General features: G+C 38.0%; 1 protein-coding gene across 1 annotated transcript in view; it reads right to left on the minus strand.

The window, feature by feature from the left end:
- Positions 1 to 13,051, minus strand: part of LOC102243258 (V-set and immunoglobulin domain-containing protein 1-like) — a 52,740-nt gene that overhangs the window by 17,741 nt on the left and 21,948 nt on the right. Inside the window, exon 2 of the mRNA XM_014538848.1 lies at positions 7,252 to 7,415. Within this exon, the coding sequence (XP_014394334.1) occupies positions 7,252 to 7,415 (164 nt within the window). The remainder of the gene's footprint in view (positions 1 to 7,251; positions 7,416 to 13,051) is intronic.

A 13,051-nucleotide genomic window follows, 5' to 3' on the forward strand; every position in this document is an offset into this window, starting at 1 on the left:
ATAAAAAAAAAAAAAAAAAAAAAAAAAAAAAAAAAAGGAAGCCCATTACAACTTCAACATCTGGCCTATTCCCCTGCTCCCAGGAAGACTTGGGGTAGGACAGCCTATTTTATATTGAGGTTTGAAGACACCACAATGAGATATGACATCAGTTTTGCCTGTGACCCACAGTAAGTCTCAGAGGATCTAGGTGAAAGAGCTTTGTTTCTGCAGAGATCAGGGGGCGAAGAGAGTGTGTTTTATGCCAAGACTAGGACACGAAAGTAAGTCACTGTAAAATTCTCACAGTTGGGCATGAGTCAATGTGAAATGATCAAATCATCATGAGGCCCTGAACTTGTAACTTCCCTATGAAAAGGACCTTCCCCAACCCTAGCTCCTCACACTGTAGCTTATATTTTTGCCCTCTCACAAATAATACTAAAGGGTGTCATGGACAGGATGGGGTAAGTAGAGAGAATAATGGAGATCTAAAAGGGAAAGGACTTGGCCTCGGGATGCTGTGAAAAAAGGAACGTGCCCAGGGCTAGCAAGTGGCCAGACACATAGATAGATGGACTTTCTGTTAGGGGAAGTCCACACTGTCACACTGTCCTTATAAAGAAAAAAAAATAAAATGTTTTCCTAAACCTGCTTATCTAATCATGCAGGAAGGACTGCAACTTGATACCATTTTCCACAAAAGAATAATTCTTTTACAAATCAAAGCTGAACAATGACCAAGGCCTGGCCATGACCCTGTGAGGCTTATACACTTTTCAAAGAAAATATATGGTCAATTTAAAGATCAAAGCAATTGAGGTCCAGGAAAAGCCATGGATGTTCAATAAGCTACATCCTTGGTGGGGAGGGATGGCTCCTTAAGTGGTGCTTGTTAATTTTATGCCCACTTGCCCTTTGTGGTTGTGTTTATGGCAGACTTTCCTACTTCCCCCCAGGGTCCTCTCTGCCTGTCCATTGGTGATGCTAGAGGCTGAATGTGGAATCATAATAGCATATTTGTTTGGTCATATTTATATGACCCCTGAGAGATCACTTAATCATGGCTTCTAAGGTTGAGGAACTGTAAGGAGCCAGATGGATATAAGAAATAGGGTAAATGTCTGGGAGGGGCTGGTGGATGGTGGTAAGATCAGAGAGAATAGTGGGGCCTGTGGTGAAGTGGGGATCCAATACAAACAATGCTTTCAAAGTGTGGAAACAAACAAAATACTGGGCTGGCCATCCAATATGCATCCACTGGCCAAATCAGGCCCCAAGTCCTCCAGTTTGCAACCTCTGATTCATTCTCCTATATTACAGAAAAGGACACTGAAACCCCTCCAGGAAATAATTTTCCCAAGGTCACACAATTTATAGTCAGACATGGAATTCAGACCTCCCAATTCTCACTGAACATATTGAAATGGAACTTAGAGTCCTGACTTAGGCCAGGAAGATGATTTACAGGCAACCTTCTCCTTTTGGGGCCATTCCATCTCCTACTCCAACCTGACTCTTCTTCTGCCAATTGACGCTATTTATTGGCATGATGCTTCTTCCCAAGCTCAGTAGGTTCACCACACATTGCCTTCAACGTCTGCCAGCTGCAATAACTACCTTTCCCCTTCTACTATGCCAAGTTCCTATTCACATGAAGCCATGCAGCCAGGAGCCAGATTTGTCCAAAAAAAAGATTCTTTTCTCAGCTTTGTGATGCTGCTCTCTAACTAGGGGTCGGAATATAAACAAGAGGGTTGAAAGAATTCAGTCTACTTTCTGTTTGAGTCTAAGTTGCAGTTAATAAATGTGTTTAGCCTCCAGAGCTGATTTTGTGGATTCCTTTTGGAAACGTGGAAGCATTAGAAGTCCACAGCAAACCATCGATTCATTCCCTTCCAGCCTCTTGCTTTCCTGCACTGTTCATAACGGGGTGAGCCACAGAAGGGGGGTGAGTATTGGGTAGCAATGGTCTCAAGCCCATAATTTTCTCTGGACTGTACTAGGGGAACTGGGATTGCACATAGAAGAAATGCAACACCAAAAGGAAGACTTTCTTTCCCACACCTTTCCCTTCTCAGCCTGCAATTTGCCTGAAATACCTAGTATTTAAATAGCTTTTGGGGAGTGGAGACTGCTTAAATTATTTTCTTTGGAAAATAACAAAATAAATTGCTACCAGTCCATAACACCTTAACATTCGATTAATTTATCAAACTTAGCAAGAATAGACACCTGAGGGAATGGTACACAGAATAGGTAACCTTTGATGGGAGAGGGCAGTGGGAAGGGAAGAACTTAGAGAGCTTCTCAATGAGTGTTACACTGGCATTTTGGACAGACAACTCTTTCATGTGAGTCTATTCTATGTATTTCAAGACATTTAGCATCTCTGGCCACCAAATGCCAGTATTGGCTCTCATTTATAACAATTAAACCAACATCCTTCCCCCCTCATTTTAAAATGTCCCCGAGGAGATGGGACACCTCTACTCTGCCAACATTTGGAAAACATTTTATATAATCCTATCTGTAGAGGACAGGGTAGGTTGGGAGAATCTAGCAGCCAGAGAATATGAAGACACTAGGTTCTGGAAAGAAATTGTCAACACTCTATGTGTGTTGGGGAGATGAGGATGGCAAAGTGTTTCTTCCACTATGGATATTTTAGAAAAGTAAGTACTGTCTGAGAGACCCATGCTAAGTAGGATCAAAGCCTGTTCTGTTCATAGGCAGTTGAGGTCTCTGAAATTTACCAGTGACTGGTTGGATGGAAGAGGAGGCCACTGTTGTGATTAGAGGGGCACCAGACCACCTGAAACTTCCATGTTAGTCTGCCTGTCCCAGGACCTAGAGTCTTCGGATAAGAGTTCCTACTGAGGAAGTGATCAACTGAAGCTGTCCATGTCTTCCAAGAAGAGGGATTTTCTAAGAGGAGGACCACACTAATGAATATCCTGGCCTCCCTGGTCAGAAGACTTGTGGGATACTTCTGTAGACCTTATTCAGCAAAGGAACCCCTTAGAGGAGATAGTCAGTAAGAGATAACATCCTCCCCTGGGTATTGAGAAACACTAGGCCTTTAAAATACAATGATCTTGGTGGTGGGAGAATATGAGCCTATGGCAAGAGTTGGCCACTGCCCTGCTCAATAGGGCAGCAATAAGGCCCTGACATTTTGGAGGAGGCTGAAAAGAACTCCAAGCATTGGTATGAGAGGCAAACTCAAGGCTGTCTCAGTTTTGTCCAGGGGTTTGTGCTGATCTGGATTGTTACCAAACTCAGACCCTCCCTTCTCACTCCTGAAAGCCAGTACCATTGCTCTGGAGACTCCAAACAATGAAGGGGTCCAGTAGTACACCAATAGGTATTCTTACCTGAGAGGTCCAGCTACATCTTCCCCGAGCGTCTCTTGCATGCGCCATTTTTAGACACTGACTGACTGCCTTTTCCTCCATACCCTCAGTATTGAGGCACGGGCTGTGCTGTGTTTGAGCAGAAATGGGTGGATCTGAGAGCCGAATGGTATACAGGCACATCAACCCAGGAGTTGAATTGAATCACTCAGTGGTCAGTCTGGCAACATCTTACTCCCATAAATCACAGAATTGTCTAATAGCATATCAGTCTCCTTTTATCACCCCCCCCAAAAGTCCTACCAGCCATTCCTATACTAACATACAACATGCTCTACAGAATTCTGAATGCATGGAAGTGCTCAAAGAGGAAACATAGGAAATAGAAACCAAATTTTATTTTGGAAAAATACATCTCAAAGGAAGATATCTGCAACCTCTTTGTTGAGCAAGTCTCTGTTCAAGGATAAGGAGCAGGCAGAGAAGGGGCTTAACCCCTCTCTTTAGCCACAGGCACCTGGAAGACAGCAAAACTGGAAGCCAATTCTGGGCCAGGATACCCCCAAGAGTTCTGCCCCAGCTGTCCAGCTATACTAAATGTGTCTTGTTGGGCTGCGTTTTCTAGTGCCCATGACCCAGGGATATGGATGGAATAGGGATTTTGCAAAATCACCATTTTGTGAGTAGTGTTGTTGATAATAATCTACATTCACTTAATGGTTACTATGTGGAAAGCTTCCTAGTGCTTCACAAACATTATCTCATTAAATCTTGCAGCATTATTCACAATGGCCAGGACATGGAGACAACCAGTGTCCTGCGATAGAGGAATGGCTAAAGAAGATGTGGTACATATACACAATGGAGTACTACTCAGCTATAAGAAAAGACTAAATACTGCCATTTGCTACAACATGAATAGACTATGAGAATATTATGCTAAGTGAAATAAGTCAGAAAAAGCTAAGAACCATATTATTCCACTCATATATTGGATATAAAACTGAAAATGGTGGACATAAACAGCAGTGTGGTGGTTGCGAGAGGGAAGGGGGTAGGGGTGTGGGGAGTTAAGGGCACCTAATATATAGTGATGGAAAATGATTTGACTTTGGGTGGTGGGCACACAGTGCAAAATACAGATCTTGCATCATAGAAATCTACACCCGAAAACTATATGATCTTATTAACCAATGTCACACCAATAAATTTAATAAAAACTTAAGCATTAAAAAAATCTTCACAGTAAACCTATGAAAGGTCAAGTGACTTGTCTAAGGTCATCCAGCCAGCAAGTAAGTAGAAGAACAATGAGTAGAACTGACATTCATTAGGAGGTTTCCATTGGGGCTCCAAAACTACTCATCTGGAAAAGCAGAGAGAAGAATATGCCTGCAGTGTATGGAGGAAAATAGGGAAGAACTCAAGTTCTCTAGATGTAGAAACCTAAGAATATTTATAATGGGGCTCTTGCTGGGGCGAGGAGGCGGAAAAGAAAACCTGCCTTTTAGGGGGTGATTTTCACTGTCTCCAAGCCAAGAGCTGGCCCTGCTCTACCCTGTCTTCCATGTGGCCAAGGCACAAAAATAGGACAGGTCTCATGCTCTTCAAGAAATACTTAAAATGTTTTATGATCAAGCAGCATATTCTCATTGATCAAGTGGTTCAGTGCAAAAGAATTCCTTTGATTTGGACATCCTAAAAGAGTAGATTATTTAAATTACTTGCTCTGCCTGTACCAGACATTTTAAAGACTGAGGTAAACAGCAAGTAAATAAGCTACTTATAAATACTTACTTGTTAATAGATTTTCTTTCTAAAGTTGCTCTAAGACAGTGGTTCTCAACCTTGGCTGCACATTAGAATCACCTGGGAATCTTTTTAAAAATCCTGATTTCTGGGCCTCATCCTCCGGAAATTCTGTTTCTTTGTTATGGGGTGGGGCCACAACATTAGTAACAAAGAAACAGAATTTCCGGAGGATGAGGCCCAGAAATCAGGATTTTAAAAAGATTCCCAGGTGATTCTAATGTGCAGCCAAGGTTGAGAACCACTGCTCTAAGAGATGTCCTTAAGCTCAAGTCACACTCAGTTCAATACCTATACCTTCTTCCTCTGCATTTCTAGGTCTAAAAAAACTCATTGTTGGTCACAAGATCCTTTGACCCTGCATCTCCAAGCTCCTCACCAGCCATATAATTCAACCAAGAGGTGACCTTGTAAATTCTAGTGTCAGAAGAGGCATACAGGAGAATTTGTGTTTTTAAAATCAGACTGGTATGGCCTGGCATCCAGACAATTGAGTACATCTTTATTTGAGGACCAAACATTAAAAAAAAATTTCAAAATATATTGGCAAGGCCTCTCTAAATTCAGCCCCTATTGGCAAAATGAGAAGGACTTTATACCTATAAAGAAAGAATATACTGAAAAGGCTACTTAGGAATGTAAATTTTAAAAAGGAAAAAACATTGTGTGATTATTGTCACCTACAGTTAAGAGAGTAGCCTTCTCTCTTAGTTGACTACAACATGTGAGGTCTTAGATCAGGACATTTGGATGATGGAAACTGGTGGACTTACTGTTGCTGCTGCTGCTGATGTTGATAACAGTGTTTACAAGGGTGAAAACTTACAGAATTTATATTATTTTCAAGTATTTCACATACATTATGTCAGTTGATTCCTCATGCAACCTGTAGACAACTATTACCGTTCTACCATATTTTAAGAGAGGCACAGAGTGATTCAGATATATGTCTAAGGTAACCAGCACTGAGCAAAATTGTTGAACTTTGACTAGAGGATGAAATTGATGAAATCTCCTCTTGAATGATATTTTTTGCTAAACAAGTATTCAGGACCTCTGGTGAAGAGATAATTCAGCACCTCCAAAAGACTATTCATGGCTGAAGCAACTCTGGTCCAGGTATAGCTTCTTCTTCATCTCTTCCCTGGGCCTCCTGCAGCCCACTCAGCCCCCTCTATATTTCTACTAATCAAAACCCTTCCTTTCCTTCAAGGCCCAACTCAACTACATCCAGTTATTCCAAACCACATTGATTTATTTCTTCTCTAAATTCCTTGTTTTGAATTATAAATTATTTTTAAAAATCTGATGAAAGCTATGGACCTTGTCTCTCAAGGAATATGTGTCGGCATAAGTGCTTGCACACTAATGTGCGCGTGCGCGCGCACACACACACACACACACGAACACACTTTAAGTATACAATTTTAATACTTGGGTTAATTTAAACATGCAATTACCCTTTAGGTCAGATGGAGAAAACCTTGGAATAGGCAGCTTGCTGGTAGAATCATTCTCTTCATTTGATTTTCATATAGTACACCTTCTTCTGGCAACCTCTTCCCCCAGACTCTAACCTACCACCCCTATTCTCTAGCGTCATGCTGCCTTTGATTACCAGAGTTCTTCACTACCTTGGCCCTTTTCCACCCATCTGGGATTCTCATTCTACCAGGACTCAGTCTGGCTCGATGAGCTACCTCACTTGACAGGCAGATCCCAGATATTAAGTTTGACAGAGATCTACAGATCAATTAGGACATGAATTTGAACTAGAGTCTTCTGGAAATAACAGTGAGGACAATTTTGGTGGGTGGAAGAAAACCCTTTCAGAACTGTTTATTTCACCACTGAGAAGGACCATGCCTATCTACTCTAGAATACCTGATATACTCAATGTCGACTTAAACTGAATTATGATAACAAGCTATAACTGAATATGAAAAGGGGACAAAGGCCAAGCCACTTACATGATGGTATTCCCTAAACAGATAATTTCAAATTCTTTGTATCTGATATTCTGTCACTGTTGTTACTGGTTTCCTGTTCCTTCACACACTGACTTCAACAGTTTATGCTATAACTACCAAAGGAATAAAGTTCTTACAGTAATTGGCCGTGACTCCTTCTTATTGGAGAGTGACCACTGGATGGAAAGATTGTCCCTGGAGGCCACAGTGCTGGTGTAGGTGCAGATGAGAGTGACATTATATCCAATAGTCACATTCACGACACGGTTTGGGATGGTCACTTGCACCACATTAACTTGACCTGAAAAGATAATCATCAAAAGGTAATGGTACACACTCATATTTTGATGATACTTATTAATCACAAAGCACTTTCAATGACATCTTATTTGAGGAATCCAAGGTGAAGAGGAGAAGGCAGAAGAAACCATATAGGAAAGCTGAGCAAGCAATTGGCATGGGGTAGGATAATTTTTAACATATTACTATGGGAAGATACTCAAATCCTATGTGATGGTGAGGTGATAGCTCTGAACTGGGAATTTTTTCTGTGTAAGGATGGCCTTGAATAGACGTTCTTAAAATGTTGTCTGGGGATCCACAAAGGTCCTTGAGTGTGGAGAACAACCAATCCAGTTTTCCCAGATCTGAGGGGTCCCTTGTATATGGGACTTTCCATTTCAAAACCAAGTAAGAAAAATAAATAAAACCAGGTAAGTCTCAAGCAAACCATACTGGTTTGCTAAGACGTTCAGTGCTTAAACCAGAAAAGTCCCAGGAAAACCAGGATGAGTTTGTTGTCCTAGACCATTTTGTTAGGCCAAAAGATCAAAATTATATTAATAATAATAATAATATGTTATTTTTCAGTCTCACCCTCTCATGAGTGTACAATGAAGTGTTCTAGAAGCTACATGATAGATAATGATGCCATTGCTCTGGTAATTAATGGAATGTATGCTTGAGTATTTTTGTGTTTACCTTTTTTGTTTTGTTTGCTAATACATTAAATGTAGATTGAAATAACCCACAGAGCAGAAATATTTGGGGTCCCCAATAATTTTAATTGAAAATTGTATAGAATAAAATGCATATACATACACACAAGTACAAGTAAAAATGGAGAAATATAAATAAGATAGGTGGATTGTATCAATGTCAGTGTCCTGGTTGTGATATTATACTATAGTTTTACAAAATGTTACCATGGGAGTGAGATTGTCTAAAGTGTACATGGGATCTCTGTTTTCTTAAAAAATGTTTAATGACTACAGAATCTATAGTGATATCCCATATTTTATTACTTATATTTGTGATTTATATCTTACCTGTTTTTGTTTTTACCAGTCTTGACAGAGGTTTGTCATTTTTGTTTATTGATTTTTTCCAAAGAACCAAATTTTTATTTCATTTAAATTTCTCTATAGTTTTCTTATTTTAATTCCACTGACTTCAGCTCTTAATTATTTCCTTCTTTCTGCTTTCTTTGAGATTGTTTTGTCCTTTTTCTAGATCCTTGATGTAGAAACTTCAACTACTGACTTGAGACATTTCATTTCAAATGTGTTTAGTATTATAAATTTCTCTCGGCAATGCTTTAGCTGCATGTTACATATTTTTATTTTTATTCAGTTTATGTATATTTTTAAATTTTTCTTTGAAACTTCACCTTTGATCCATAGATTATTTAGAAGTGTGTTGTATAATTTTCAAGTGTTTAAAGACTTATTTCTGTTCTTGATTTCTGGTTTGATAGTTGTGCTCAGAGACAAACCCTGTATGATTTTAATTTTTTTAAAAAAATTTGATGTCTATTTTATAGCCAACTACATGGTCTATCTTGGTAAATGTTCTGTGGGTCCTTGGGGGGAGGGAGAAAGTGTATTCTGCTGTTATGGAGTGAAGTGTTCTATAAAACGAGATATACTTTAAAACATTATGAATACTCCCCAAGATAAACCAAGTTATGGGCCATAAAACAAACTTTAATGAATTTAAAAGAATAGAAGTCATACAATGTTGCTGTCAGACCACAATGAAATTAAAGGAGAAATCAATAACAAAGAAACTACTGGAAGTACCCAAAATACATGGTGATTAAATAACATACTTCTAAATAAAAAAAATGGGTCAAGAAAAAACCTCAATAGAAATTTTAAAAATATTTTGAACTAAAATAAAAACACCATTTATCAAAATTTATAGTATGTGTCAAAAGTAGTCCTTAGAGGGAAATTTATATAATTGAATACATATAATTGAAAAGAAGAAAGATCTAAAATCAATAAAGCTTAGGAAACTAAAAAACAAAACAGAGCTGATTAAACCAAAGTAGGCAGGAAAAAAAGAAATAATGAAAACTAGAGCAGAAATCAATGAAATTGAAAAACAAGAAATCAATAGAGAAAACTAAAATGGGTTAATCACAAAAATCAATAATATTGATAAGACTGTAGCTAAGCTAACTAAGAAAAAATATACAGAGGACACAAATTACTAATATCATAAATGAAAAAGGACCATAACTGCAGAGTCTATGGACATTAAAAGCATAGAAATACAGGAACAATTCTATGCCCACAAATTCAGTAATCTAGATGAAATGATTGATTTCCTGAAAGACATCATATTCCAAAACATACACAAGAAGAAGTAAACAATTTGAACGGGCCTATATCTATTCTATATCTATTAAAGAAATCGAATCAATAATAAATAACCTTCCAAAAGGGAAAGCACCAGGCCCAGACGGGTTCATTGGTGAAATCTACCAAATATTTAAGGAAGAAATTATATGAATTATCTACAATCTCTTTCAAAAGATAGAACAGCAGTAATACTTCCTCACTCATCCTATTATGGTCACATCACCCTAATACTACAACTAGACAAACACAATACAAGAAAAGAAATCTAATACATCTCATGAACATAGATGCAAAAATCCTCAATAAATTCAACAATGTATAAAAATAATTCTACCCCATTACTAAGTAGAATTTATCCTGGGTATGCAAGTCTGGTTCAACATTTGAAAATCAATTAATGTAATCCATCACAACAGGCTAAAAAATCACATGATCATATCAATAGATGCAGAAAATTTGACAAAATCTAACACCCATTTGTGATTTTTAAAACTCTCAGTAAACTATGAATAAAAATAGAGGAAAACATCCTCAATTTGTTAAAGGACATCTATAAAATACCTACAGCCAACATTGTACTTAATGATGAAAAACTAGAAGCTTTCTTAACTAAGATCAGGAAGAAGGCAAGGATGTCATCCCCACCACTCCTTATCTATCTCACAGTGGAAGTCTTAGCTACTGCAGTAAAACATGAAAAGAAAAGAAAAGATAAACAGATTGTGAAAGAAATTTCAAATAATATAATTGCCTATATAGAAAAGCCAAAATAATCAATAACAACAAAAAAAAACTCCTGGAACTAATAAGTGATTATAGCAAGATTTCAGGATATAAGGTTAATACACAAAAGATTATTGTTTTCCTATATATCAACAATGAACAAGTGGAGTTTGAAATTAAAAACACAATACAATTTACATCATCACACTCCAAAAGGAAAAACTTAAGTATAAATCTAACAAAATCTGTATAATATCTGTATGAGGAAAACTAAACACTCTGATGAAAGAAACTGAATAAAAAACTAAGTAAATGGAGAGCTATTCGATTTTATAGATTGGAGGACTCAATATTGTCAAGATGACAGTTCTTCCAAACTTGATCTATAAACTTAATGTAACCCAAATTAAAATTCCAGAAGTTATTTTGTGAATATTGACAAATTTATTCTAAAGTTTTTATGGAAAGCCAACACAATATTGAAGGAGAAGAACAAAGTTGGAGGACTGACACTATCCAACTTCAAGACTTCCTATAAAGCTATGATATGATAATCAAGACTGTGTAGTATTGTTGAAAAATAGACAAATACATCAATGGAACAGAACAGAGAGCCCAGAGATAAACCCAAATAAATATAGTCAACTGATCTTTGACAAAGAAGCAAAGGCAATACAATGGAGCAAAGATAATCTTTTCAACAAATGCTGCTGGAACAACTTGATGTCCATTTGGGGGGGAAAATCTAGACACAGATCTTACACCTTTCACATAAATTATCTCAAAATGGGTTACAGATCTAAGTGTAAAAAGAAAAACTATAAAACTGCTAGAAGATAGTGTACAAGAAAATCTAGATGACCTTGGGTTTGATGATGATTTTAGGTACAAAACCAAAGGCACAATACATGAAAGAAAATAATTGATAAGATGGACTTTATTAAAATTTAAAACTTCTGCTCTGAGAAAGATATTACCAAGAGAATAAAAAGATAAGCCATAGACTGGGTTAAACTATTTGTAAAAGACATATGTAATAAAGAACTGTTATCCAAAATATACAAAAAACTCTTAAAGCTCAATAATAGATAAACAAGCAACCAGACTAAAAAATTGACCAAGGGCCTTAACAGACATCTCACCAAAGATGATAGACATATGGCAAATAAGCATATAAAAAGATACTCCACATCATATGTCATTAATGGAATGCAAATTAAAATAACAATAAGATACCACTACACACCCATTACAGTGGCCAAAATAAAAAACACTGACAACACTTGAAATTTTCTGCGCTACATAAGCAGTACTATTTTTAGGCAAAAATGTGGAGCAACAGAAACTTTCATTCATTGCTGGTTGGAATGTAAAATGACTTCAGAAGACAGTTCAGTGATTTCTTGCAAAATTAAACATAATCTTACCATACTATCCAGCAATAGCACTTCTTGATATTTACCCAAAGAAGTTGAAAATTTATGTCCACACAAAATTTTGCACAGATGTTTAGAGCAGCTTTATTCATAATTGTCCAAATTTGGGCAACCAAGATGTCCTTCTGTAGTTGAATGGATTAATTAACCATGGTATGTCCAGACAATGGAATATTATTCAGTGCTAAAAATAAATGAGCTATAAAGATATGGAGGAACATTAAATGAATATTCTTAAGTGGAAGAAGCCAATTCAGAGTCTACAGACATGTGATTCCACTTCTATGACTTTCTGGAAAAGGCAAAACTATGGAGACAGTGGTTGTAAGGTGATAGAGGATGACAGTGGTGGGGACAGAGGATTTTTAGGACAGTGAAAATAATCTTATATAATAAAAGCCTAATATGCTAAGTGTCCAGTTGTGCAGTCATCTGTTCAACCAGTCAAAGCGCAATATGCTAATGATATGCTAAGGCCACTCAACTGCTCGTTGTGAAATGCACTGACCACCAGGGGGCAGACGCTCTAACCGGTAGGTTAGCTTGCTGCTGGGGTCCAGCTGATCAGGACAGGAGTGAGACAGACTGGACATGCCCTGGAGCCCTCCTGCAGTTCCTCCCTGGCTGGCCAACCTCCCACATCCCTCCCCAGCCCTGATTGTGTACTGGTGGGGACCCTCGGCCTGGCCTGCACCCTCTTGCAATCCGGGACCCCTCGGGAGATATCAGAGAGCCAGTTTTGGCCCGATCCCACAGGCCAGGCTGATGGACCCCACTGGTACACGAATTCGTGCACTGGGCCTGAAACCACAAATTTGAGAACTGGTGGTCTTACAAAACGGTGAGCTGCTTATATAATTCTGACAAATACTGAAGAGCTCCCTACCCCCAAATGCAGCCTACCGCTGTACTTGAAATTTTCTGCACTACATAAGCAGTACTATTTTCCAAAAGAGCTATTATAGGGGATGATTTGGGTAACACTATAGAGGCTTTAGCTAGCCTAAATAATTTGTTATTATCTATTGCAAAATCAGAGAGTACAGAAGTTCTCCAGGATGGAACATAAGATTGTCAGGTAGGTGTTAGAAGAAAAAGTCAAGTTTAAGAGATGTTCTCTATGCTACAGG

Source organism: Myotis brandtii, unplaced genomic scaffold (assembly GCF_000412655.1).
Source record: "Myotis brandtii unplaced genomic scaffold, ASM41265v1 scaffold199, whole genome shotgun sequence".
NCBI classification, from domain to species: domain Eukaryota; kingdom Metazoa; phylum Chordata; class Mammalia; order Chiroptera; family Vespertilionidae; genus Myotis; species Myotis brandtii.